The following is a 27,497-nucleotide window of genomic DNA, read 5'->3' as shown; positions in this document are numbered from 1 at the left end:
GAGGCACATGCAAACTGGGCGAAGTCCTCGTTTGTGTCTGTGTTCCACTCATTTCTTACTCTTGGAAACCACGGAAGCCCTCAAAATGGGAGCCTCACAAGCTCTGATGGGCAGGAGACGTGGGCACCTGCCAAGCACGGTGGCTGCATCTTTTCTGAGAGCTCATCTCTGAAGACAGGCGGCAAGGCTCACAAAGGGCTTTGCATTGGCTAGCTTGCCCCAGTGTGATGGCCCTAGGACACAAGCTGGGCCTGGAAGATGATTTCCTTTTACGAAGGGGAGAAATGGGAGGCCTAGGAGGGGAAGTGACCTGCCTTAGGTCACACAGCACATCTGTGACAGACCTGAGAACAGACACAAACACAGGGACAGACAGAAGGCTCTACTCAGAAGCCGGATGTGGGGCGCAGGTCCTCACACACCATTGATCCATCTGCTTTTGGACATTTGGGCAGAGGTCGGGAGAGGGCAAGGTCCAGCCCTCTTCTGTGCCTGCCCAGGTCACACAGTACGACTATAGAGGACAAAGCCCAGGGTCCCAGACACGCAGTCCAGAACGCCACCTGCTGGTCCCTACTGCCCCCACGCTCTACAAGCAGGACACCCAGACTGGAGCTCCCAGAGAAACCGCCTGCAGGGAGTGACACAGTTACAGCTGGGCCCTCTCCTCCAGAGATCCTTGGGACACCAAGACAGCTCCTTCCCCAGAGGAGATCAGCCCGTGAGTTGAACCAGCACCCCAAAAGCATGGTTTAAAGAGACAGGGAGCTCAGCAGTGACCCTGCTTCAAAACAAAGAAAATGCAGAGATGGAGATGGGCCTGGGTGAGCCTTGGCAATGAAACCCGACTTCCTCTGACCCTCCTGCTGAGCAATAGGCTGCCCCGACCCTAACCTTGGCCTGCGCTGGGCTCGCCCCCCCAGGCTGTGCTCCCATCACAGCCCCAGAGGAGCCTGCCTGCCTGCTGGGGAGCAGCTGTGGGGAGGGAGGCAAGGAGGAGGGGCAGGCCAGGAGCCCTACATACCTGCAGTGCCTCTGTGTCCAGGGACTTCCTCTTTACCTCCAGCTGAGTCAGCTGCAATAACTCAGTTTCTATTAACTTAATCTAAACGGAAGACGAAACAGGGTTTTTTTAAATTCACATTAACCAAGGTTCAAGTCTGTGCTGCTCCCTGAAGGCCAAGTGGGGTCTAAGAAACATTTCGGGGGCGGTCGGGAATGAAGGGGACCTGGGTGCCTTGGGAACCCCCTCAGCAGGGCTTTAAAAGAATTAGTTGTTTCAGGGCCCCGAGTGCTTGGGGGGCACAGACGGGCCTGTCCTGGAGGGCCCATCCCAGAGAGGCTAACGGCTTATGGAATGGAGACAGGCCTGCCTTGAAGGTTCAGGCCAGAGTGCAGAACAGACACAGGTCCTCACTGAGCCTCGCACTCACCGCAGTGTCTTACTTCCTGTAACTGCCGTCACAGAGAGCAGAGGGTAATGGAGTGACTAAGAGCAACGATGGTAGCAGCTGATGCTTCCAGAACATTCTGTGTGCAAGGCTTGGGCTGTGTACTCTAACTATAATGTTGTCATCGAATCTCCCCTGGTTATTAGGAGATATTACTGCCTCCATTTTACAGATGAGGAAACGGGGGCTCAGAGAGCTTAAGTAACTTGTTCAAGGACACAGAGCAGGTTGGTGAGGGAGCCCTTTCCCGGGGCTCTCCCTGCTTGGGTCTGAAGGGGAACAGCTGGCCAGCTGGGTCAGAACCACCCACAGGGAGGATGCCTGGGGGTCAGACCCCACAGTTAGTGACTTCTCCACCCCGAGCCTGTGACCCTATGGCCCTCACCCCTAAGTTCCTATGGCCCCACCAACCCCCGGTCAGAGGAATGAGCTTCATGTCCGGCAAGGTGGGATTGAAATTAAAGAGGGAAATAAAAAGGTAAGTTGGTTTTGGCCAAAAAAAGAGAAAAGAATACAAAGAAAAAAACATGCAAAAATGTAAAATTCAAAGTGTGCCGAATAGTATGCGATGAGCATTCCCGCAGCCTGAAAGCTCCGTCTCCAGCCCTCCAGAAAGCCCAGGGGGCCCAACATAGCCCACCGGGCGGAGGCCAGCCTGCAGGTCGGCAGCCGAGCCCAGACCAGAGCACAGCTCCCTCCAGGCGAGGCGGCCTCCCCTGCCTGCCCTGGTGGGCCACCCCATCCGCCCCAGCTCCTCAGTTTGAGCTGATGGAGGTGGTCACTGGGGTGGAACTGACCGCATTTCCCCCAGGGAGGGCTTCCTGCCTGGGGCACGGTGGATGCAGAGGCTGCCTAAGCCGTCCAGGCTGCCCACGGGCATCAGGGGAGACAGCGGAACCATTTATGTGGCAGGGGCGGCGTGGAGTTGGGGGGGAATGGATGGCTGAACTGGCGCATGAAGGAACCACTTCTGCCGTCTGGAAAGGCACGCAGGAAGGGGTCGGTGGGGCCGCACCCCCAGCCCTCACCTGGTTCCTGATCTGCCGGTGCATCAGGTCTTTCTTCACCTGGAGAGCCTCAAACGCGGCCTTCTGCATGGCGCTCTGCAACAGAGATCACCAGCTGCTCGGCAGGTGCCCGGGGCCCGGGCCAGGGGGCACACAGAATCTGCTCAGAAACCCCTTCATGGAGGACTTCTCGGTCTCTTAGAGGGAACGTAACTCTTTAGCTCACTTGTTCACATTTTAGAAATAATACCTGTGAAAGGCTCACTAGCCCTGGATACTATGTGCACTGAATTTCCACAACCAGGGGTGTGGGTGCTTTCACTGCCCAGTTTCACGAGGAAGGTGAGGCGGCCAACAGAGGTGCGCCATCTGGAAGCAGGAAGTCGAAAGGCCCTTGGCACTCTCCTGTGTGCTCTGCCTCCATGGAGTGATCCCCACGTCCTGCCCCTAAGTCCTTACGACAGAGCCACATAGCACGGAGAATGGGTGCCTGCCACGGAAGCAGGGGATCCTTCTCTAGATCTCAGTGACCAGAAAACCACCACGCTCTCCCTCTCCCAGCCCCTCTGTCGTGAGGGTCTATATAGTTCTAAACATACTAAGCATCTTGGGTCTTCTATGCTAAGGACAGGGCTCCATGCAGACTTGTGATGCTCTGCCTCAGGCTCCCTGTGCCCATCTTGAGCCCCTGCCCTCACACCCTGGACAAAGGCTCACCTCCTGCAGGATCTGGCTGATGGCTTTGTTCTGATCCATCTGCTGCCATGACAGAATCTGCTGGAACCGCTCATCCATTTCGGCCATGCTGCCAGAAAATCAGCAAATTAATTCACTCTCTGAATGTTTTCTGAGCATCTACCAAGTGCCAGGAACCTTGGAGATCAAAATAAACCATTTACCCATTCAATAATAATACTCAAGCAGCACCTGCTGGGGGTATCTCCTGGGCCGGGCACAGACATGGCGTTTGTCTTAGAAGGAAGGGGACAGAGTCGGTGTGTCTGGGTCCTCTCATCCACCCCTCCATCAGAATCTCCTCTACAATGCCCTTGAAGTAGTGGCCTGGCTTCTGCCCTCCCACCTCCACCAACAAGCTCATGACCTCCCAGGTGGGCCACCTGGGCCGTGAGAAAGCTCTCCTTCTCGGGCAGTAACAGCCATGCCCCACCCGACACCCCCAGCATTTCCCACCCTGGCCTCGGATCTGTTCTTAGCCCCCAGAACAAGTCTAGTGATTCTGGCATAAAAATCCAAACCCTGAAGCCCCACATATGTCCATACTTTGGCATAATCTTGGTTTTGAGTTTGTTTCGTAATGATAGCTGTTATTGATGGGCCCTTTTGTGGCGAAGACCATCCTCGTTAAATCCAATGACTCCAGGGGTAGGTACTGTGCCTTATCCCCATTTTTCTGATAAGAAAACTGAGGCTCAGAAGGGAAGTGGACTGACCCAACACTTCACAGTTACTAACAGAAGGGGGACCTGAGTCCAGGTCTGTCCGCCGCCAGTGCGCCCACTCCTAAGCTCGATGTTCTATCGCCAGGAAAGGAAGGGGAAATCCCCCCACTGTGAGGACACGGGGAGGCTGGGGGCTGTGCCAGAAGCACCTCGACAGGGGGAGAAACACCAGGGTAGCCAGTGCTCCTGGCCCGTCTCCCGAGCACCAAGAGCTCTTCTCCACGGCTGTGCCGACACGTGTGGTTCCCTCAACAGACTAACCCACAGCGAGGCAGTGAACTTGGCCAGCCAGACCCACAGCTGCCGCCAGTGTGAAAGCAACCTATCACCTCTCCCTCCAGGGCATGCCGCTCCCGGCCTCTGCAGACCCTCGGAGGTCGAGGAGGGCGACGCGGTCAAGAGCACGCCCCTGCTCTGCCTGGGCCTGAACCCTGGCTCTGCCACCTGCTGGTTGGGTTTCCTTGGATGTGTCACATAGGCTCTCTGAGCCTGAGCTGTGGTGGCAAAACGGGGCTAATGACACACTGCCGCAGAGAGTCAGTAAGCCAACACACATCCCTTGGCCGAGTGCCTGGCTCACAGGAAGTGCATGAGAAGTGCGAGTGATTGCTGTCACTTTACCAGAGCCTGACCCAATCATGGGGTCCAGCTAGAGAAGTCATGAAGAGCCGTCACCGCTTGCCCATGATGCACGGCCAAGGCTGGGGCGGGGACTGCAGTGCCCAGCGCTCACCCCCACAGTCCTGGGCCCCGAGCCAGTGCCCCCAACTCAGGAAGCCTCTCCTTACCTTACCTGGAACAGGCCTGCTGGACCAAGCTCTGCCTCTGAGACTCGTAGGCCATCTGGATGAGCCGGTTCTTATAGCTCTCGGTCAGCATCTGCTGCATGGCGGCTGAGGAAACATGGGGGTGGGACTGAGAAAGGGGCACCACTCCTGGGGGCCTCGTGGGGTTCACCTCATCACCCGCCTCACAGTTACCCTTAAAAAACACTTTTTTAAAAAAAGATTTGAGAGGGAGAGGTAGCACGCGAACAAGCAGGAGGAGGGGCAGAGGGAGAGGGAGAGAGCATCTCAAGCACACTTCCTGCTGAGCACAGAGCCCGATTTGGGACTTGATCTCACGACCTGGAGATCATGACCTGAGCGGAAACCAAGAGTCAGATGACTGTGCCATGCAGGCGCCCCCCTCCAAAAATTTTAAACTATGGAAGTAACTTAAGCTTGAAAAGGCTATTTGTAAAACACCAAATAGCATGCACACAAAATCTTTTATAATCTTATCACCCAGAGATAATTTGATATATATTCTTCTAGTCAATTTTTAATGCATATTTATAGAACTGAACAGATATTCATACACCCAAATTCACAGCAGTGTTAGTCACAAAAACCGAAAGGTGGAAACGACCCAAGTGTTCACTGACAGATGGTGAACAAAATGTGAATACACAAATGGAAATATTACTCAGCCTTCAAAAAGGGAAGTTCTGACACCTGCTCCAGCAGGGATGAACCCTGAGGAGGTTCTGCTGAGTGAAAGAAGCCTGTCATGAAATGTCAAATACCACAGGATTCCACTTACATGGGAATGTCGTCAGATTCAGCAAGACAGAAAGTGGAATGGGGGTTCTACGTGGGCTGGGGAGGGGGCGGGAGAATCTGTGTTTATCGGGGACAGAATCTCAGTCGGGAAGATGCAGTTCTGGAGCTGGACGGCGGTGGCTGCTGAGCAACGTGGATGTGCCGTGTGCCACAGAGTCGTACAATTACAAGTGGTTAAAATGACAAAGTTTAGGTTATATATTTTACTACAACAACAAAAAAATTACAATGTGACCACGCTAAACACACCACTTCTCACTTTTTGTGACTAATTCCCCATGTCCACGTGGCAGTGTGAGGAACTGGCCGTAGCATACTGCAGGGCACGGATCACCATGGTTTATTTAGATAATCCTCTATTTGGGGGCATTTGGTCTCTTTTGCAATTATTAAATGATAAGTGTCCTTGCCCAAACATCCTTATGCAATTTGATTATTTCCTAAGATTAATTTTTAAAAGAGTACAGTTTTAAGGCCGTGAATAACAGGAGTTACCCTTTCTGCCCTCCAGAAAGATCCCGCTGATTCACATTCCCTTTGGCAGGGCACAGGACAGCATGATACCATATGTCCTCAACAAGGGTTACTACCTACTCTTGACTTCGTTGTTTTATGGAAATCTTTTTAGTTATAAAAATAGTACATGCTCATTTTTAAAAAAACTAAGCAATAAGGAAGTTTAAAAAGGTGAAAACAAAAGTCCCCGGTACTGATACTATTCCTAATCAGTCAATTTATTATTAAACATCCTTCTGGAAATGCAAAAACAGGTTTTCTTTCATATAAATGGTGGGTAATAGTGACCTTAAAATAGGAACATTAATAACACCTCATCAGGAGGGAGTGAGATGAAGTGGTGTATGCAAAGTGCTTGGCAAGGGGCCTGGTACACAGTATTCCATAGTATCCCACTCCAGTATCCAGCCTTGGGAGGATGGGGCCAGCCAAGAAGAACCATTCCTTATTTTAAAAAAAGGAGGAACTGACTCCTGGTCTTCCTTGGCACATGGCTGGATGCTCTCAGTGCTCACGATCTGACAGGAAGTACCCCCCCTCCAAGTATGGACAAAGTGTGGTGCCCTGGGGCCACTTCTTGGGAATGGCAGGATGGGGAGCTCCCAGCAACACAAGAGGGGCCAACCACAGCTCTTGGTAACAGAAATCCTACGGCCTTTGTGAAGTGCTCACTCAGTGCCAGGTATCATCTTGTCTGACCCTCAAATGACCCCATGAGCTGGAGAATTATTGTTCTCCCCATTTCAGATAAAAACATGGAGGCTCCGAATAGTTAGGGACCAGTAATGGCCCTGAGGTCATACAGGCTTGTTTCCGAGTCAGCCATGGACCTCAGGGCCCATGCTTCCCTCCTGGACTTTACTGCCCCTCTCAAGCCCGCTGTACCCGACCTACAGGGAGAAGGTGGCCTCCCCCGCACCCTAGTCAGACAAGCTCTGTTCCCAGGACCCCACACCCCTCCCCAAGACCCTCCCCACTCACAGGCAATCTCACGTCTCCGCAGGTTCTCCGTCTCCTCCTGGGTTATGGACATCAACTGTTCCATCCTTATTCTAGGGGGAAAAAAAATCCATCCATTTACTGAGCAGATCTAACACTTCCAACAGGGAATCGCATCAGAGGAATGCCGCCTTCTTCAGGAAGTCCTCCTTGATGTGCCCACCTAGACCAGCTCCTGCTGCATCACGCACTTCCACCCGGGCCTAACCTACAGCCTGGTAGGCAGAGTTTCTTGCATAACAAGATGAACATTCCCTTCAGAAAACGGGCAAAGGACAAAAACGGCCACTTCACAGATGGTTAAATACAAGTGACCAATAACCACCCGGAAAGAGGCTCACGTCACCGCTAACTAGGAGTACAGGCTGGGAGAGCAGGGGAAGCGCCAAGCACCGTGGCACGCTGAAGGTGAAGCGGGCACTTTTGCGGCCCACTGAGAAGGGCAGCCGCCCGCAAAGCATCTTCCAGAAGGCCATGTGGCAAAACCCATCAAAAGGTCCTTTGAACACGTCCTTCAAAAATATTCACGTCAGGGCACCCGGGTGGCTCAGATGGTTGGGCGTCTGCCTTCGGCTCGGGTCATGATCCCGGGGTCCTGGGATCGAGTCCTGCATGGGGCTCCCTGCTCCTTGGGGGCCTGCTTCTCCCTCTGCCTCTCGCTCTCTCTCTCTCTCGGTCTCTCATGAATAAATAAAATCTTTAAAAAAAAAATATTCACATCAGTGCCTATGTTCAGTAGAATGTAGAATCGAATAGTGCTACAATAGTGCTTGTCATTACGAAATACCGAGAACTTCTGGGTCCACAGAGGATGAATTCGGATATAATCACATAGTAAATACTCTACAGCTATTACCAACGAGGTTTCTGGCGTGGAAACCCATCCGTGACACAGTAAATGAAAATTAAAAGGTAAGTGCACGTCCAGATGTGCACACTGCGTGTGTGCTGTTTCCCCGCTGTAAACGAGTCCTAGGGGCTCGGACAGAACATCTCATCTCTCTGCAGGGTCTCGCTTCGTTGGAAGCAGCATCTGAGCACCTCTGCCTCCTGCCCAGGCCCACAGGCTGCTCGAGGGAAGGCCGCATGATTGGACCCGCGGCCCGGCCCAGGGCACCCAAACAGGGAGAGGGCACTTGGTCAGCGTGCGCCAGATGAACTGGCCACAACCGGGCTGGGCCCTGGCGGCTCCCAGCTCCCGCAGCACCATGGCTGAAGGGGCCAGGTGAGGGGGCTACCCTACAGGAGTTCTTCCCAAGCAGCCAGGGGCCTGGAAGGCCGGCATAAGGACCACAGCAAAGCCCACGCTGCTATTCTGGAACTCCAAAGAACCAGGAGGGATTCCGGATAATCCTGAGGGGGAGGGGAGCAGGGGGGAAGGAGAGAGAGGAAAGAAAGGGGGCTCTTCCCTCTCAGCTATCCTCTTTCCTACTTACTAAAGGGGTGCGTCTCAGTAAACCTGGAAAACACAAAGGAAAACACCCAAAGATCACCACGTCTAATTTCTGCCTCTCAGAAATGTTTGGCAAGCCACTCAGGGTGGCTCCTTGTGCTCTCTGAGCAGATACACACTGTGTTTTAAAGAAATCATACACTGCTCTGCTTTAACTGCAGCCCCCACTTTTCTACTTTGTGAAAAATTGTGTTTCCCTCAATAAGAAATGGATTTTTCTGATTTTTTTATATTAGCCATATAGTTGGATATTACACATTTACGTCTCAGTTTTTCTCAGGAATGTACATGTGTGTTAAACTTGCAGGTGGTGATTCTTTTTAAATATCTAAGGAGGTGAATCTCCTTACAGCTTTAGGAAAACTTTCTGGCATAATCCTTGAGAATCACAAGATCTTCTCTCCCCAAAACCTCCCCCCCAACCCCAAGGCAACACTGAGAAAGTGCTTGAGCGAAACGCTAACCTTTCATTTTCCAACGACTTCAAGATCTCAGAACTTTTCTTTTGCCTGTGGAGAGAACCCAAACCATAAAAGGTCACTGCAGTTGTCACCAGCAGGCCTGTTTCCAACAGAACTGCCCTCCCCTCGCTGCACTGGCTGTGAAGAGGGGGCTTAGGAACCGGCCGGGGTTCTCAGCTCAGAACCTCGGGGCTCTGTGTCCTCGGGCCAGGTACTCAGCCACACCAAGCCCCAGCTCCTCATCTGCAAAATGGGATCATCATGAGAAAAGCTTCACGGAGTATTTGTAAAGAGCGAATGAGAGACTATACACAAAGTGCTCGGCATGTAAGCAGCACCCGCCAAATGGTAGCCTTCCGGTCGCTTGCCTTGGTGGGGAGAGCACGCTGCGTGGCACGCGGCAGGCCTGCTGGCTCGCTCGGGCACCGTGTAACGGCTGCGTGATGGAGGAGCGAGTGAAAAGCAAAAGGAGGCCTGGAAGGAACAGGGGATATAGCGAAAGCCTGTTTCTGGAGGCTTTCCCCAAGGGACCCCAACTAGAGATTCTGGAGACCTCCATCTGGCTTCCTTTCCCCCAAGCCCACCGAGACTGGCTCCTAGCCCCGCCCACCCTGGACAGGATTTGGTAAGGCAAAATCTCACTATGGCTGACCTCAGCGCAATGGGTCACTTGGAACCTAAAATACTGGAGCAGGATGTGGTCTCAACTCTCCTGTTGCACCCACTCATTTCACAGACGGGACACTCGGGAGGCACGGGTCTGAGGACGAGCCACAGACCAGGTCAGGCCCAGAGCAGATGCTTTTCTCTTTAGGCTGGTGCAAACTGCAGCACCAAGACTGGACCCTAACAATAAAAACCTCAGGCAGGGATCGAGACTGTAAGGGAGAAATGGATCCCTATCCTGGGCTCTTCAAAGGGTACCGATGTCAGGGAAGGTCTCTGGGTCTGGGGAGTGGGGGCCTGACCTCTGGTTATCCTGCAGGAGTTTCTGGATCCGGTTGGAGATGTTCTGCTCCGTCTGCTTCAGCTGCTCCTGCAGCCGCTGCCGCTCGGCGTCCAGACAGCGCTGTCGCTCACTCAGGCCCTGCTCCAGCCGGGACTGCTCCTGCAGCAGGACAGGCAGCCAGCCTGAGCTGGCAGCAAGGGGCCCTGTCCTGCCAGGCCCTTCCGTGTGATCTTGGCCCAGGGCTTCCCCGTGCTAGGCTCGGGGTGTCCATCACACACGAGGAGGCTGGCTAGGGGATCTGTAAGGGCCCCCCAGGCTCTGGAAGATCAAGGGAGAGCGCTAACCCCCACCGCCTCCCCACAGCAGAGGGCCCCCCTGGCAGGGAGTGTGCAGACAAGCCTGACCCCACTTGGCCATTCACGGACCTCCTTGACCGTCTGAAGGATCTCGTCCTTCTGACTGTTGCTCTGCTGAAGGAGCTGGGCATGCTCTCGCTGCCCGAGTTCCAGACGCCGTTCAAACTCCAGTTTCTCCAGCATCTTCTGTTCCTGCAAGAATACAGATCCTGGCGATGACTGGCAAAGCTCTGTGGGCGTCAGGACATGGGAGCAGGGTGAATCCACGCCTCAACTCCCAGTAGTGCGGGCTGAAGGTCTTCACACCGAGCAACATCCTCCAAACCTAGTGCCTCCCATTAACCATTCCCCCACCCCCCGGGCCCAATTGTAATAAAACATTCTGTTCACTGGCAGAGGCTAGAGGTTTAAAGTCTGGGGTCCCTGAGCCTCAGACTGCGCATCTGTGAGGTGGAGATACCCTTTCACCACCGAGGCTGCGTTAAGGATGTGGTGAGGTAATGTAGTTAAGAGGAAACCTTTAGTTTACCATCTAATTTAGAGACAGGAAGAACTTGTTCCCTCAAATCTTTTATAATAGATCTTTGATAAGAAGAAAAGTGGCCAAGGGAAAAAAGACATTTTCTTACCTTCCTCTTCTCATAGTCTGAGAACCTATTCTGGGGGGAAAAAGACAGTGGTCAAGAGAAGGTGGCAGCAGTGGGATTCCCGGCCTGTGGCCAGAATCATGGGGCAGTCAGAAACCAGCTCCACCCCTAGAGCACTGTGTCAGAATGGGGGGGGTGGTGGAGGGGGACGAGATGGAAGGGTAGTCTGATAAAGGCTCCCAGAGGGTTCTAGCAGACAGCAGGGCAGAGAACCACTGGGCTTGGCACAGGGTAGGAAGCTCTTCAGGATAGTTCTGGGGGTGCAGCCCTGAGAAGGTGTAGTGCTCCATAAGGGGGACCAAGAAGTGGAATGTGGGATTCCCTGTCCGTACAGCATACCTGCAGTGCCCCAAAACTCTAGCCCACCAAAACACAAACACAAAGGGACACGTACAAGTTCCTACAGAATTGTTCTACAGAGTAAAAACCCTGGCAATAACTCAGATGGTTACTTCAGTAAGTCATGGTGATTCCGTGCAGTGGGTCACACAGCTATCAAGTAACGGGGTGAAGGTGGGGAGTTGCAAGGAAAGAGGTCTGCCACCTTTCACTCTGTGTGCGCAGGATTCTGTTCTCGTAAGAACACAACAAAACTCAACTTAGAGTTTTGTATCTGTTCAGATCGGACTCAGGAAGGAGATGCATTAACAGGTTGTGATGATTACCTCCAGGGTGTGGGACTGTGGGGTGGGGGTGGGGGGGTGATTTCGCTTAGTTTACATATTTCTGTATTGTTCAGACTTGTAACAAGGAGCATGAATTACTCTTATAGTTAAACATCAACACACACACACACAGATATCTTTAAGTGGCCCTTGAATTTAGTTATCCAGCTCAGAGGCCAGGATCAAGCTGTCTGAGCTGTAAAAGCAGCATATTATAAGGAAATCGGGTTTGTCCCATGCTGAGGTAGGAGTAAAATTTTAAAATTAACTTTTAATTATACAGATAATATCGGAATATATTCTCTTCGTAAAAAATTAAAACAGCACGTAAGGTATCCATGGACCACTCCCCAGCCTGATCCTCGTTCCCTTCTGTCCCCCTGCCATGTAACTACCATTACCAGACCCAAGTGCACGCATTTATTTATACATAATTTGTGCCTTTGGAAAATACAGAAGATTTGGCTGTGTGTGCTCATATATAAATATGTTTTAATGAAGGCAAAATTCATTCTGTAAAATTCATTCTTCTTAGTATGCAGTTCTAGTCATGTAATGGTCACTACAGTCAAGATAGAGAACCACCCCATTACCCCCCAAAATTCCCTCGTGCCCCTTTGTCAGACTGTCCTCCTACCCACTCCCCCATGTTAATGGCTATTGCTGATCTGCTTTCCTATATATTTGAACCTTTCTGAACATAAAAAGGGCACTAAACTATATCCACTGTGTTCTGCGGCCTGCCCTTTTCACTCACCCATCTGTCCCGTGATCCACGCCTGGATAGATCTAGTGCATAGCAGGGACAGGGCACAGATGGCTCAGCCTTTGCCCACTGGCAGACATTTAGGGGGCTTCCAATATTTCCCTACTGCAAATAAGGCTGCAAGGAACATTCTTGTAAATGTCTCCTTGCACAATGTCTCTCTGTGTGTATGTACCAAGAAGTGGGACTCCTGGATCATGGGCGAGGGCCACAGCCACTTAAATTTTTAACCCATATTATCAGGTTATCTTCCACAAGTGGGAACACCGGTTTCCATTCCCAAGAGCAATTTATGAGGCCACTGTTTCCCCACACTCTGGCCAAGAAATTATCCAAGTGACGCTTGTGCCAATCTGAGGGAGGAAACAGTATTTTGTTGTTTTAGTTTACCGGTCTCTGATTACTAGGGGAATTGGGTTTTTTTCACGTTTACTGATCATCTGTACTATTTTTTGGTTAGTTTTTAAGTGCGCTCTATGCCCAACGTAGGGCTTGAGCTCATGACCCTGAAATCAAGAGTTAGGTGCTCTACCAACTGAGCCAGCCAGGTGCCCCTCATCTGTACCGGTTTATTCTGTAAAGTACCTGTTGATAGATCTTTGGCTTTTTTTTTTTCCCTCTTGGGATGGTTTTCTGCTTCTTACTGCTTTGAAAGAGCTCTTTATATGTTCAGTCTGCTAATCCTGCATCAGAAATGTTTGTTGCAAATACTTCCTGAGAGTATAAAGGGACATGATTTTCCTGGATCGAGATCTTCCCCCTCTCTAGTTCTCACTGAGCTGCCAAGAGAAAGACAAAACTACGAAGGCCCACATGGTGGCACTGTCAAACAGGGAAGGGGGGCACCAGGGAACCAGAGAGGAATAAAAAGTCCTTGGAAGGTAAGAAGTCAAACCCTTGGCAGCTGGTCCCCACCCCCCCGCCTGCCATCAGAGGCCCCGGGCTGTGGGCCCCCTGTGGGAGCGCAGCGGGGGGACAGAGGTGGCTTCTGACTGCCTCCACTGTCAGGTGCCCCTGGCTGATGCGGCCAACTCTGACCAAGCTTCCTCTATGCCCGTCCTGGGCCAGCTCGCCCCCTGGGACCGGGGGGGGGGGGGGCAGCCCCTTGCTGTCCTGACGTGTGCCTCCCTGACTGCTCACAGAGAGGAGAGCATGACAGGAGTCCTGTACAGCAAGGGGCACCGAGGCACGAAGTACTTGCTGAGAGACAACAAGGAACAATACAGACACGATCCCCAAGCTCCCCAAGCTCCATCCAGCAGGGGAGACAGACATTAAACAAATCATCTCCCATGTAATTCTTCATTTAGAGCCGTGATAAGTGCTCCCAAGGAAAAGTGGGGCACCTGGAGAACATAGAGCAGAAGACCTGACCCGGGCTGATGTGGCGGGAAGACTTTTCAGAGGACGTGGGATTCAGACACAACTGAAGGATGAGGTGGAGTTAGCGAGAGAGGAGCAAGGAGAATTCCAGATTGCGGGGGGGACTGCAAGTTCAAAGGTCCCGAGGGGTTCAGGGAGCAGGGAGGAGCCTGGTGCATGTTTGGTGAGGTGGTGGGGTGAGGGGGCACAGGCTTTGTGAGAGCATCTCAGCACACTGGTCCGGATGGAGGTGAATTCTAGTTTGGTGGGGGAATCCAGGGCCTCCAGCTCTGACCATCCCCCCAGTGCCCAGGGCCCCCTGGGTGTGCCCTGCCCCCCCCCCCCCCCCCGTCAGCAGGCAGGTACGCCTTACCTGCCACTCTACCTCCTCCCGGGAGAATCTGTCCGTGGGTCCATCAGGGCTGTTCCGGGAAGTGTTGGCTCTGTCCTGCTCCAGGACCGGCAGCAAGTACTGAGAAGGAGGGTAGTATTCCAGCCCTGACTCTGCAAGAGAGGACACAAGCTGAAAAGGAGGGAGGGGACAGAAACGTCAGCTCCTGCAACCTCTGACTTCCTCCCCAGCGTCCTGTCCTATCTGCCTGGTCCACTGCTCCCCTGCCCTGGACTGAACCGGGCCCTCCATCTTGCTCACTAGTCCTAATGCCAGGGCCTGGAATATGGCAAGCACTCAATAAGTGTCAGCTGAGTGAATAGATATGCTGGCCAGCTGCCTCACCATCCACGTGAGAATGAAATGGTGAGAAAAGCCTGGATATTAGTGAAGAAGCCTGGGTCCATAATCTCCTATGTGTATGAGACCTTGGACAAGACGCTCACCTTCTCAGGCCCTGCATAATCTCCTATATAACTTGACAGGGTCTCCTATATAACTTGACAGGGTTCATACTCTACCCATTTTTGAGTGGGTTGCTTGCCTTATTCTTGTAGATTTATAGGTGCTCTTTATATACTGTAGCTAATAACCTTGGGCCTATAATATATATCTTCTTCTAGATGGTAACCTTTTTTTTTTTTTTAAAGATTATTTATTTATTTATTTGACAGAGACACAGCGAGAGAGGGAACACAAGCAGGGGGAGTGGGAGAGGGAGAAGCAGACTCCCTGCCGAGCAGGGAGCCCGATGCGGGGCTCGATCCCAGGACCCCGGGATTATGACCTGAGCCGAAGGCAGACGCTTAACGACTGAGCCACCCAGGCGCCCCTAGATGGTAACCTTTTTAACTTTAATGATGGGATCCTTTTGAGGTAAAGAACTTTTAGATTTTAATACGGTCAAAGCTGTCTTTTAAAAATATAAACAGGAAAAGAAGTACTAAAAATGGCCAGTAGGCGTATGAAAAAATATTCAAAAAACCAAGGACATGACATTACAATAATAGTAGGCTGCTTTTATCCATCGGAATAAAGAAACTAAGAAGAACTTTAAAGATGACACACCAAGTGTTATTTATGGGAAGGAGAAAAGGGTCCTCTCAGAAGCTACTCACAGGAACCTAAACTGCTGCAGTGCACAGCGCTTGGCCCCTTTCGCCTGCCAGCCCCACTGTGGCCTGCCCTGGAGGAATACGCCCACGGTGCCAGAGAGGGCTGGGTTAACGTGCTTGCAACAGTGGAAGACTGGAAATAAGCTCACGTTCACTATAAGAGGAAGGCTACATAAGCTGCGGGGCTCCAACACGTGACATACTAGATAGAACTTTAAAACAAGACAGATGCATCCGTCATGAGATAGGAAAAGGCCCAAGACCTATTTTTGAGTGAGAAAAGCAGGGCTCAGAATCACAATAGTGCACTATCTTTTGTGGATTTTAAAAGATGTTTTTCAGAGAGCAAACCCCCAAAATTTATGTACATATTTATACATACTACACCGTGTAAACAAATTGAAGAATTACTTCTTAAGCTGCAGAGCAAGCCTACACATGTTCACTGCCTTATTCTTTGTCTTCTCTATACCTAGAAATCGCATAATTGAAAAATCTTTTTAAGGAAGATAAAGGGTTTGGGTCGGGGGATGGGTGGCATAGGAGAAGGGGATTTAGAAGCACACAGTGATGAGCACTGAGTCACGTACAGAATTAAGTCCTCAGGTGGTACACCTGAAGCTAATGTAACACTATGTTAATTATACTCGAAGAATTTGTCTAGCTCGGCTACTGGCTGGGGTACACATCGGAGTCACCTGTTGCTCGAAGACTAATTTGGTAGGTGTGTGGCCTGAGGAGCCGTTGTGGGATGTGTAACTTTTTTTTTAACTAAAGTATCACATACATAGAGAAAAGAGCAAAAACTCTTCACGTATAGCTTGGTGAATGTTTAAGAGTGAAATCACCCTTATGAACAGGACTCGGTTTGGGGTCAGTGCTCGTGTGCTGATAAAAGTGTCTGCGAGGTTCACCGTGGCCATAGCAGTAAGACTGCTTTTTTGGTTCCTTTTGACTGCTGTATCGTATTCACGTGTGAGTCTGAGACAGCGTACTGACCCGTTCCACCACCGACGGGCATTTGGGTTGTGTGCGGTTTGGGCTATTATGAACAGTGCTGCCATGAGTATTTCTGTACTTGGCTTCCGACATATATTCATATGGACAGATCCTTTCCAACTTCATGGCTTGCCCTCTTTCCCTAAATGGTGTCTTTCTGATGTTAGTGAAATGTAATTTATCAACACTCTATGGTTGGTGCTGCCTGTTGAAGGAAGAAATTAAGGTTCTTTTTCCCCACATGAATATCCAGTTGATCTGGAATCATGTATGGAAGACTTCGCTTTCCTTTCTTGTTGCTTTGCCATGACATCTGTCACCCACAGCTGTATGAGTCTTGGCCGTGTTCTACAAGTTCCCCAGGTGACAGGAGCCCCTAATTAAGACCATCTGCCAGACGGGAGGTGGCCAGGTACTCTGCCCTCCCCTCTGGGCACCTGGACCAATGGTGGCTCTGGGTTTTAGCTGCACTGTCACTTCTCCAAGTCCAGTCCACCGTGGCCTCGGTCCTGGATGACCCCAATGACCTCCTAACTGGTCCCTGGCCTCCACACTTGCTTTCTCCAGGCCCTTCTCCCTGCAGGTGGAGTGAGCCCTGTCCTGTGCAACACCAGGCCCCAAGGGCCTCCCCAGCCCCCTCTGCCACACGCTTCCCACTGCCCTACCCTTCTAGGCCCTTCAACATGCTTCTCCTCCCACCAGCAATGGCCTCCTCTCCTTCCTAAGTCCTAAACGCTCTCAGGTTTCAGCCAAGCCACTTTCTCGGACCTTCCCTGATGCCCCAACCTAACCAGTAACTCGATTTCCTGTGACCATCTGCTTTGCTTGTGTCTCCTGCCAGATCTGGAGAGCTCCGAGCAGGCGGGAACTGTGGTCTCCCCGGTCTCTGCTGTCCCCCAAGTCTGGGCTGACACAGGGCGGTTGCTGGGACCATGCTTCTTCGCTGAGCGAAGGAGGCAGGCTGCCTGGCTTTACCTTTGCAGAGGAACTGCTGAATGGCCCGGGTGCCGGCACTGCACACCTCCTGCGGGGGGTAAACCATGGACGAGGCGTCGAGGCTCAGAGTCTGTGGACACAAGGGGAACCTCTTTATACATGTTATCAACACAATCCCAAAGCACCTGGTTTAGTTACGAAGCTGTGTCCACCGTGTCCTCTGCTGAGCAGGGGCAACTTACCTGTCTTGTTCCTGCTGCGTTTCCAGCACCTAAAATGGTGTCTGGTGTGCAGCCAGCACGTGACTCACGGTTTTGGATAAAAACTTAAATAAGTGGGAAAAAAGGAAATTGGAGGACAACATACAGCATAAGATTCCATGTTTGTTAAAAGAAATACTCCTATTCTCTCACATTAGTATATTTATAAAAAAAACGTGTGGAGGAATATATATCAAACTCAAAATGGTTTCCTCTAAAGGGGAGATTCTGGGGTACTTTCTACATGAAATGGGAATTTTTTAACAACGTGATTTTTTAAGTAAGAAAAAACCCAATGTTTATACGGGCACACATGCACCTGCTTCTGGGTTTATGAGGCCCAGGAAGCAGGGACCTGGTTCACACAAATGCCCACAAAGCTGTCCACAGCCCTACCGTGAGGTTTCCCGTTGTTCTTGTTTGTTGAATCAAGCCCTCCTGCTATCCTCTTCTTCCCAGAGGCCTCCTGGACTTGGCACGAGTTATCTAAAGCCCCTTTCAGGAGCCCGTATCCTCTCTGCCTGGGACAGACAGGCCCGCCCCAGGGGAAGGCCTGAGGGACCAGGCCGGAAGTGGCCGAGTGGGGAAAGCAGCTCAGACGCCCCCCAGGCCTGGCGAGCACAGCCCTTCCACCCGGGGACACGCACTGCAGGGGGAGCCTGCCCTGGAGCACAGGAACCAACTGCGTGAGGTTGAGGCGCCCGAGAGCAGAAAACCCCATCCTGGGAGGCCGAACCTAAAGAGAATTCACCCACATGGGTAATACTGATCACCAACAGGGAAGTTGGGTGCTGGGGCTGCACCACCTGGTTTGGTGGCCATGAGCCACGCCTGGCCATGTCGGTTTACGTTGTGACTGACTAAAATGAAAGCGAATTTAAAGCTCAGTCCCTCAGTGGCACCAGCCACAGGTGGCCGCGGCTGTGGGCCGCGGGACACACAGATGCGGGTGTCCCTGTTATCGGCGGGACCAGCAACTGGACAGCGACGCATGCGGTCAGACCCCAGCTCGTCCTGTCCCAGCTGTGTGCCCTGGAACAGGGCAGCTGACTTCCCTGAGGCTCGGCTCGGCTCCCTCCGAGTTCAACGGGCACGACAGCACCCAGCAGCAGGGCGGTTTGATGGGCAATAGATAAAACGTGAGAAAGACCTTGGCCTTAATTGAGAATGGTCACTTATGGTCTCATCCTGAAAAAGGGTTTGTCCAAGGTGCCACCAAGAAGCTCAAAAGCTGTTTTTTTAAAGAATGGATGTAAAGTACAGCACTCCCAGAGCTCCCACTAGCTGACGTACGAGGGCTTCAGAATCAGCGTCGCTGTGAGCTGTGCGCTCAGGTACAGTGGCCACTAAGCACATGGGGGGTCTGGGTGGCTCAGTCAGTTAAGTGTCTCTCAATTTCAGCTCGGGTCATGATCTCAGGGTCGTGAGATCGAGCCCTACATGGGGCTCTGCGCTCGGCGGGGAGTCTGCTTCTCTCCCTCTCCCTCCGTCCCTCCCCCTGCTTGCATGCGTGTGCTCTCTCTCTCCCCAGTAAATAAATAAATCTTAAAAAAGAATGTACAAGTCAACATGTACTTCCTTGGTCATACTAGTCACACTCCAGTGCTTGAGGGCCACACGTGGCGAGTGGCTATCGACTTGGGACAGCAGTCACTGGACATTTCCATCACTGTAGAAAGTTCTGTTGGACAGCACTGTCTCTCCAGCCTGCCTAGGGAGAGGGGCTGACCATCCTGTCCATTCTCAGGCTGGCTGCCACAGCGGGAGGGACCAGCCCCTGGGGTCAGCCCCCTTCCTTTGCTGTCTACATGCTCACCCACCCACTTCTGATAAAGATGCTGATAATCAGCAGTCTGGACTGAGAGGTAATTCACTGATGGCTCATCAGAGGGTTCTGGGATGTTGGCCAGACTATGTGTCATCGTGGAGAGGTAAGTCCCTGTTCCAGAGGCTGAGGTGCACAGAGGTGAAGAGCACACTGCCTGGTTTTCAACCCCATCTCTGCTATCACTGCTGTGTGGCCCCTGGGCAAGCTCCTTAAACTGCCCATGGCCTCGCTGCTTCACCTGCAAAGGGGCACAGCGGTATCTGGCTTGCAGGATATTCTTGAGGATTCAGGGAACTGATGCAGATTAAGCACCTAGCCTTGTAAGCACCAGATAAATGTGGGCTGTCTTGTCATCACAACCGTAAGGGCCCCCACCTTCCCTGAGCAAGCTGCCTTGTGTCAGTGTCTGTTAAGGCCTGAATTGTGTGACCCCCAAAAACATATATATGAAGTCCTAATCCCCTGTTACCTCAGATGCCACTGCATTTGGATGTAAGGTCTTTAAAGAAGTAAACAAGTTCAAAATGAAGTCACCAGGCTGGGCCCTAATCCAGTATGTCTGGTATTCTTATCAGAAGAGGAGATTTGGACACAGGCCCATTGAGAGGGAAGATGACGTGAGGACATAGGGAGAAGAGAGCCATCTACAAGCCCCGGAGAGAGGCCTCAGAAGCAACCAACCCTTCCCTTGGACTTCCAGCCTCCAGAGCCGTGAGAAAATAAATCTCTTGTTCAAGCCACCCTGGCAAACCAATACAGTGACCCAGGAAGGGCTTGTCCCCCCTCCCTGCTCTGATGCTCAGCTTCCACACCTCCAAGGTGTGGAAGGCTGCTCTCCCCGTCACGGAGCTCTGGGCTCTTCGCACTCTGGACCCTCCAAGACACAGCAACTGCCAACCACACCAGATCCCCCATTCCTCCCTTAACACCTCCTGCGTTCTCTGTACTGTCCCCTGCACCTGAATGCTCCGTCACCCGTGTCTACTTCTCCGAAACAAGTTCCTCTCTCCAGGTCCGGCTCAAACACATCTTTCACAGAGTGTCGACCCCCCCGGGATTCAGCGTTCTGTCTTCACTCCAGGAGTGTGTATTTCTGTCACTGTCACAGCAGCAGAAGTCACGTAATGACAACTGCTCGACATCGCCCTCTCTGTGAGCTAACGACCGAGCCCAGCACTTCCTGGCGAGCGCAGGCACTCAGGAACGTGGAAGGGGGCGTGGGTGGGCCAGGGCGAACCCCAGGCAAGAACGGTTCCGCACTTACTTCCAGGGCTCGAACATGCGCGAGTAGCTGTGGTAACCTCCGCATCTCGTTCTCGCTGATGTCGAGAGTACGTAAGCTTCGAAGTTCCCCCAGGGTGTCTGGAAGCTCCTTCAGCTTGTTATCTGGAGAGATCCCAATGGCACAGCTCAACTTCCCAAAGCCCCTCCACCAGCTTCCTGCCTGACGCCGCCAGGACCTGGGGGCACGTGGGTGCCTCACTCTGATCCCGGGGTGTGCGCCAGGTCCTGAGACCTGAGGCTCCGTGAGGAAGGGCACAGGGATCCAGTTTCAGTGGCCTGGGTTCAAGTTCTTACTCCACCACTTACTAGCTGGGTGACTTTGGAAAATGGACTTTACCTCTTTGGGCCAGTTTTCTCATGTAAAATGGGGATAATGATACTGTTTGGGCTCATAGGAGCATCAAAGGATTCCACGAAACTATGCATATGAAGCCCTTAGCCTTCAGCACAGTGCCTGTCACACCGTAAGTGATCAATAAACACGGTATCATTATTTTTACCATCATTTCGATGTTACCAATGAGTAAACTGAGGCATTTTGTGCAAAAGTGCTTAAGGACAACCAGAGGACACGAGGGAGCTGGGGGTATGGGAGGCAAGCACCCTGCATGTGACTCTGGGCTCTGTAACTATCACACTGGGTGGTCTTGAGCAAGTCACTGCTCCCAGCCTCTTTTCTTCCCCTGTCAAGTGGGGGGCACCCCTCCCCGTCCCTGCCCGATGGACTTGGGAGGCTCTCTGCATCGCCAACTGAGGAAGCGCTCCTCCCCGAGGGTGAAGCGCTCGCTGTCAGAACCTGTACCGTGGCTCCTGGACGCTCTCCCCCAGCTAGGCTGCCACTCCGAGCGTGCCTCATTACTACAGATATGGGGGTCCGAGTCCGGGAGCCTGGCTGTCAGAACTGGCTAGCCTCCTCTCTGTAAGGCCCTAAAGAGTCACAGGAACTCTCCAGACACCCTGTCTCTCATTACCATGGAGACAGACCCCCCCACCCAGAAGGGGGTCAGTCCATTTTATAGGGACGCTCCAGGACTGGCTGCCCTCCTGCTCAGTGGTTCCCAGGAGGAGCACTCTGTGGATGCTGGCCGAAACAGCCCAAAGCCGACCGAAGTCACATGGACAGGGCGTTCTGGCCCCTACCTTTCACATTGAGGGTCTGGAGCTGGATCAGGTTCCCAATGGAACGTGGGAGATACGTCAGTTGATTCCTTTCCACATTCAATACCTAAGAGAAAGGGGAAAATGACACGAGAACCCAGACACAGAGAATCGGGTCCAGCCCTGCTTCAAGCCAGGCAGCATCTGGGTGCCGCATACACTTTAACTCCCCCTGACAGCCCTGCGAGGAAGGCACCGATGGTTATGATCCCTCGGGCTCAGAGTGGTGAAGTCACGTGCCCAAGAGAGCAGAGCCAGACCTGGAGCCGGTTCTTGCTGAGATTCCACCATTTATGGAGACCACAGAATGCCCCATGATGGTCCCACAATCAAGCAAGGAGGAAGAAGGGGATGAGCAGGTTCAGGGACCTGGGGGAGGCAGCCTATGACAGGGCTCTAGGAATCCCAGTGCTGGGGGAAGGAAGCTGAGCTGCATAAAGGCAGTGGGATATGCCCAAGGTCTCAAGGCTGGCAGCTGGTGGTGCCCAGACAGGATGGCAGGTCTGCTGGATTCTGCAGACCGTGCTCCCTCCTGGATGTGGCACTGTGAGGGGAGCAAGGCCAACAGGATGGCATGCTAAGTACTCATTAAACACTGATGTGATGGAAAGCTAAGGAGTCATTAAAAATAACATGGCAGATGAATATTTGATGAACCAAAAGATGGTTAGGAGTTACTGTCAGGTATCTAAAAGTTACAAATCAATGAATGCAACAATTCTATAAAAATATACACGTTAAAAAAAGTCCCCAAAGATCCTACACCCAGGTATTCACTGTGGCTTCCTAAGTGGTGACAATTCCTACTATTCTGCCACATGTTCTGTGTGCCCTTGGGCACGTGACAGGCATCCCTCTGGACCTCAACTTTCTCACCTGTAAAATGCCACATCACCCACATCATAGGGTTGTTCATTCCCATCATTCCCATGTTGGAGGCAGCGTGTGAGGTGGGGGTGCAGCCCTCCAAGGACTACGTCTCCGTCAAATCAGTAAACCCTTCATTAGGAACTACGCACGGCCATTAGTGCTCCCAAGGAAACAAGCTGGGGCTGAGACAGAGGCCCAGAAGGTGGACCTACTTTGACAGGGAGGTTGGGAGGGTTCTCAGGGACGTTTGGGCTGACAGAGGAGGAGCCGCTCAGGCAGAAGGGAGAGCTGAGGTCCGCACGGAGAGGCCCTGCGCAGTAGGGCAGGAAGGCCAGAAGGAGCTGACTGCCGGGAGCGAAGGGGACAGGAGAGGAGGCGGGACAGCAGGTGGGCCCATCGTACAGGGTCTGAAGGGGCACAGTGAAGAGAATGTGTTTTAATGTAAGTGTGAAGGAAAGCCGCTTCTTCCTCTGTAAAATGGGGCTAATGCTAGCACCTGCCTGACAGGGAGGCTGCAGGAAATCAGTAGATAATAGGAGGGAAACGCTCAGTTCCTTCATGCCCTTGTGGGCATGCGGGGGGCCCACGACTGATCCGAAGTGGGACGATGAGTCAGAGTGCTGAATTCATCATTTCCTGCTTCCTCCTTGTGGAAGCTCACGATGAAATCCCAAAAGCACAAGCCAAAAATATGGCATGGAGATTCCCACAGCTCAGACTCCCATGGCCAGGGCATCACCGAGCTTCCTGACGGGAAAGGGGCAGAGGGCGCCGGTGCCCAGGGCGGCCGTGGCCAGAGCCCCACCAGAACTCTCCAGGCTCGTGCAGTTTCTCACTTGCCGTCAGAGGCAGGTGTTGTGTGTCCCGCAGCCATACCTGGAGGGCAGTCAGCTGCCCTATGTCGTCAGGAAGAGCTGACAGCTGATTATCGTGAAGATCCAGAACCTGCAGGAGGAAGACAAGCTTAGGGGTCACAGTCACCAACTGAGAAAGCCCGCAGACCTCTGGCTCTGGGGAGGTGAGAAGATACCGGGGCCCCTTCCTGCCTCTGGTGTTGAAACAACACCAGCCCCTCCCTCTCCAACTACGGGATCATTCCATCTCAGCTCCTTTTTCAAAACCATTTCTTCCTTTTTCTTTATCAAATATTTATTTTTAGCTGTTGAGTGAAAACAGTATGCTATGAAACGGTATGCCTAAGTATTTATGTTAAAAAGGAAAACCCTCAGAGTATAAGCACATTTACGTAGAAAAAGACCATCAAATATGCAATAATATACTGACGGTGGTTCTCTGGAGTGTGAGATGACATTTTTCCTCCTTTGCTTAATTGTATTTGCTAATTTTTTTAGCAATACAAATGAGCAAACAAGGCATAGATCATATATACGGGTACATAAATATGTTCCATTTACATATATATGAAATAGAAACATGCACAAGTATAAAATACATATTTAAAAAATGTATAAAATGTTATTTGTTTTACTACAAAAATAACAAGTGTTGGGCTAGAATAATAAAGAGAAGTAAAAACCACCCCAACTCCTACAAACCAGAGTTAACCACGAAAGCCACTCTGATGCCTGATGCTGCCATTTTTTTCTATGGCGTGCGCCCACGGTCAGCTCATGTTCACGTGGAATAATCCCGAGGCCACAGGCCACATGTACTGTGAATATGTCCCAGTCCCTGTCCCCGAGAGGCTGTCAGGAGGAAGTCAGCCCCACACCGACCGCATGATGCCCGGCGTCCCTCCGGGGCCTTCTTGTTTGGGCCCGTCAGTCTCCACACTCTGAGTTCACCTGCTCTGAGTTTTCTGCTTTGCCTTTCTACCTGTTGGGCAAGTTCCCCTGAAGGCAGGGCCTGTGGCTGGTTATCTCTGCAACCCCACCCCATGCACAGCACTCAGGTGCCCCATAAACTGTGCTAATCCAACCCCAGCCTGACTATTAAGTTAGGCTCGTGTAGCATTAACTTTAACAAAGGGAGCTTGGCTGTCACGTGGTACACCAGGCAGAGTCCCTGAGCCCTGGGAGAAGGGCCCCAGTACCTTGATGGTTATGAGACTCAGGAGGCTGCAGGATTTAGGGAGCAGGGAGGTGAGGTGATTCGTGTGGACAACCAACACCTGTGTGGGAAAGATGTGTGGTGTGTCAGCCGGAGGGAGAGCGGCAAGCACGGCAGCCAGCCTGGTGTAGGATGCACTGCAGACCCTGCTTGCGGCACTCTTCCCTGCTTTCCCGGACACTGCAATGGGGGACGTGGCTCAGAATCGTGGAACCTCCAAATGGGGAATCAGATGACCTGAAAGCCTGTAATTTCAAGGGTGGAAGGGATCTTCGGGGCCTAATGCTACCTTCCATCCTGAGAAGGGTCCCCGTGCAGCTGTCCTGATTGTAACCTCCCCCAGCGTCAGCATCGTCATGTGGGGAACAGAGAATAATAAAGTACTTGCCTCTGAGGGCTGCCTGTACGATTAACAAAATAACAGACAAAAAGCACTGAGCCCAGGGCTGGCCTGGGGTCCGGTGCTCAATCCGTGTCATCTGTTGCTATTTGTATAGCATCGACCCCCACATAGAAACTTCTAGTGTCAAGGAGCTCACTAGGCTGTTTCTCAGTCACCAACTGAGAAAGCCTGCAGACCTCTGGGGCATTTTTTACCTCCCTTCATTAGATAATTCATTTAGAATGCTCCTAGTTGTCTACATGCAAAGCCGCGATGCCTTTCCGAAAAATCATTCATTCCATTCTTACTCTCTCTGCCGGGTGACCAGAACGAAGTAAGTACAGCTTTCATTGTTATGAACAACAAGGTCACCCCGTGTTTACTGCGGCAGGCGTCATACCCGGTGCATTCCAGTCTCCACCTACCTCCCTCCCTACGTGTCACTCTTTTAATTCTCATGCTACCTCTGTGAGAGTAGAACTAGAAATAGGAATGTCTTCATTTCACAGATGAAAAAAAAGGATGTAAGAGTTGGCGGAAGTTGCCCAACTCATGAGGGCCAAGGCCAGGATGTGACCCAGGCCCATCTGACACCAAACTTAACTCTTCCAACTGTGCAAACACCTACTTCAAGCTGAAAGGGTGAAAATCAGGGAAAAGGGAGATGTCTACGCCAAGAAGACAGTGCCTAAAAGTCCCACCTGATTTCAAACAAGCAAACATGCAATAAACAAGTCTATGAAAATGAAGATCCACCTTACCTTCTTCTGTAGAACTTTGCATGTTGCAAAAGCTCCAAATGGAATCTAAGATAAGAGAAAGAAGAGTCAGTGCCTCCCCTCCTGCCGGTTTTTGTTTTCTGAGTGGCACACATGTGAGGGAGAGATGGGGCAGGAGGTGATCAAGTGCAAAATCCTCATGTGCAGAGCAGCCGAGAGTGTGATGGGGGAGGCTGGTGAGGAATGCTGCTGGGATATGGTCAGCCCTCCCCTGCAATCAGCTGGCAGGAGACTGCCCTGCCCGGCCCCAGCCCGCACACCATCCCCAGCCCGCACACCATACCCATCAATAGCTCTACTGGGGCAAAAGAAAGATCTCTGGTGCTATACAGAAGCTGGAGAAACCCAGGTTCTTCCAGTTCCCTAGAAATCTGTGGGTACATTTTCTAGACTCCTTGATTCTCATAGACTGTGTTGAGGCCACCGATCATCTCAATTCTTTTGAATAAGAACAAAATCCAAGAACACTTCACTTGACTGATGCTTCTGGTGTTCTAAAAGCCCCAGTCCACATCTGTCTTTCTCAGGGACATGTGATCCAAGAAAAAAGGACAGATCAAATTCACAGCCAGAACACCAGCCCCGATTTACCTCTGAGAGCTCACATTTAGAGATGTCAAGAATGTCGTCAGCCCCAGCTTCTTTTGCCTGACAGTAAAAAGAATAATAAAAAACGCGTTCAAACAAAACACCTTGCAGAGCGGACAAACCAGCCAAAGAAACACAGGATCAAGTTGCTGTAAGAGACCAAAGACACCATCTGGTTCAACTAATCCATTTTTCAGGTGCACCAATGATCCCTGCTTCAGTGGGCCTTGAGGTCCAGCACGAAAGAGCAAATGAACAAGTAACGACAACTGTCATCAGTTCCCTCGGGAGGGAAGCGGAAGGCACTCCCAAGTACCAGACTGGAGGCCTCACTGGTCTGCTTTGAGTCAGAGATCTCCTCTGGGGGTCAGGGAGGCAGATGGGAGGGAGGGAGCACGTGGCTTGTCTGGGGGCAGCGTGGAGCCCCATTCCATGAGGGCAGAGGCAGAGATGGACTCACGAAACCCATTTTCCCTCACCAGACACATCTGATACTCCAGGCGTTTCCGAGCCTCTTCACTGGGTTTCCGCTTCCGGAAGAAGAGCGGCATTCTTTTTTCTCCCCCCTGGAGTAATCTTCAGGACTCTAGGGCACAGGAGAGAAATCAGGGCCTGGGGACCCAGGACAGGCAGCACACTAACGCAGAACGCATAGCTGATCTGCCGGACTCTATGACCCTTGATGGCTGTGTCTGCGTCCATCTCAACCATCCATCTGTGCCATGAGCCCAGCACAGCAGGTCTTTCTAAGGATGCTCTTTGAGAATGTGTAACAGACGGGACCGATGAATCACTTCTAGTTCCTGAAACACTGTCAGAGTGGCATCGGCAAACCAAACACTCCACCAGCTACATCATAAGCAAAGAGATCTCTTAATTGAATAAAAATTCCAAGGCAATCCTCAGACACCTTACCACCCTCACAGCTACTGTTCCATCTGATTCTCACCACAGCCCGGTTTGAAGTGATGAAACGGGCGCATGAGCTCAGTGATCTGGTTATATGGCCTGGACTGTAGCAAAACCAGTTTGGAGCTCTGTTCTTTCGAGTCCTGATACTGTGGGGTTTGCCCAACTCCTTCATGCTCGAATAACTTAGCACACACTAATTACAGTGTCCTGAACTCAGAAGCCAGGTGCT

At 51.8% G+C, this 27,497-nt stretch overlaps 1 protein-coding gene across 12 annotated transcripts in view; it reads right to left on the bottom strand.

Annotated features, from left to right (window-relative positions):
- Positions 1 to 27,497, bottom strand: part of LRSAM1 (leucine rich repeat and sterile alpha motif containing 1) — a 41,822-nt gene that overhangs the window by 12,224 nt on the left and 2,101 nt on the right. For 4 of the 12 annotated variants that reach the window (XM_064579785.1, XM_045883168.3, XM_045883167.3 and 1 more), the window contains exons 3-21: positions 26,836 to 26,942; positions 26,360 to 26,416; positions 25,751 to 25,795; positions 24,591 to 24,668; positions 23,414 to 23,482; positions 22,750 to 22,944; positions 21,650 to 21,734; positions 20,490 to 20,611; positions 17,177 to 17,267; positions 14,070 to 14,200; positions 10,886 to 10,915; positions 10,326 to 10,448; positions 9,920 to 10,059; positions 8,955 to 8,999; positions 7,020 to 7,090; positions 4,712 to 4,811; positions 3,176 to 3,263; positions 2,480 to 2,554; positions 1,025 to 1,105 (exon numbers count right to left, since the gene is read on the bottom strand). In XM_064579785.1, the coding sequence (XP_064435855.1) occupies positions 1,025 to 1,105; positions 2,480 to 2,554; positions 3,176 to 3,263; positions 4,712 to 4,811; positions 7,020 to 7,090; positions 8,955 to 8,999; positions 9,920 to 10,059; positions 10,326 to 10,448; positions 10,886 to 10,915; positions 14,070 to 14,200; positions 17,177 to 17,267; positions 20,490 to 20,611; positions 21,650 to 21,734; positions 22,750 to 22,944; positions 23,414 to 23,482; positions 24,591 to 24,668; positions 25,751 to 25,795; positions 26,360 to 26,416; positions 26,836 to 26,907 (1,698 nt within the window). In that variant the 5' untranslated portion in view covers positions 26,908 to 26,942. The remainder of the gene's footprint in view (positions 1 to 1,024; positions 1,106 to 2,479; positions 2,555 to 3,175; positions 3,264 to 4,711; positions 4,812 to 7,019; positions 7,091 to 8,954; positions 9,000 to 9,919; positions 10,060 to 10,325; positions 10,449 to 10,885; positions 10,916 to 14,069; positions 14,201 to 17,176; positions 17,268 to 20,489; positions 20,612 to 21,649; positions 21,735 to 22,749; positions 22,945 to 23,413; positions 23,483 to 24,590; positions 24,669 to 25,750; positions 25,796 to 26,359; positions 26,417 to 26,835; positions 26,943 to 27,497) is intronic. The other 8 variants (XM_064579788.1, XM_054509421.2, XM_064579787.1 and 5 more) reach the window with 7 other exon arrangements.

Source organism: Mirounga angustirostris, unplaced genomic scaffold (assembly GCF_029215605.1).
Source record: "Mirounga angustirostris isolate CCGP_5_RB_7025 unplaced genomic scaffold, mMirAng1.0.hap1 SCAF_15, whole genome shotgun sequence".
In the NCBI taxonomy this organism is placed as follows: domain Eukaryota; kingdom Metazoa; phylum Chordata; class Mammalia; order Carnivora; family Phocidae; genus Mirounga; species Mirounga angustirostris.
Note: the sequence above shows the minus strand (reverse complement) of the source record. Positions and strands in the feature narration are given on the sequence as shown.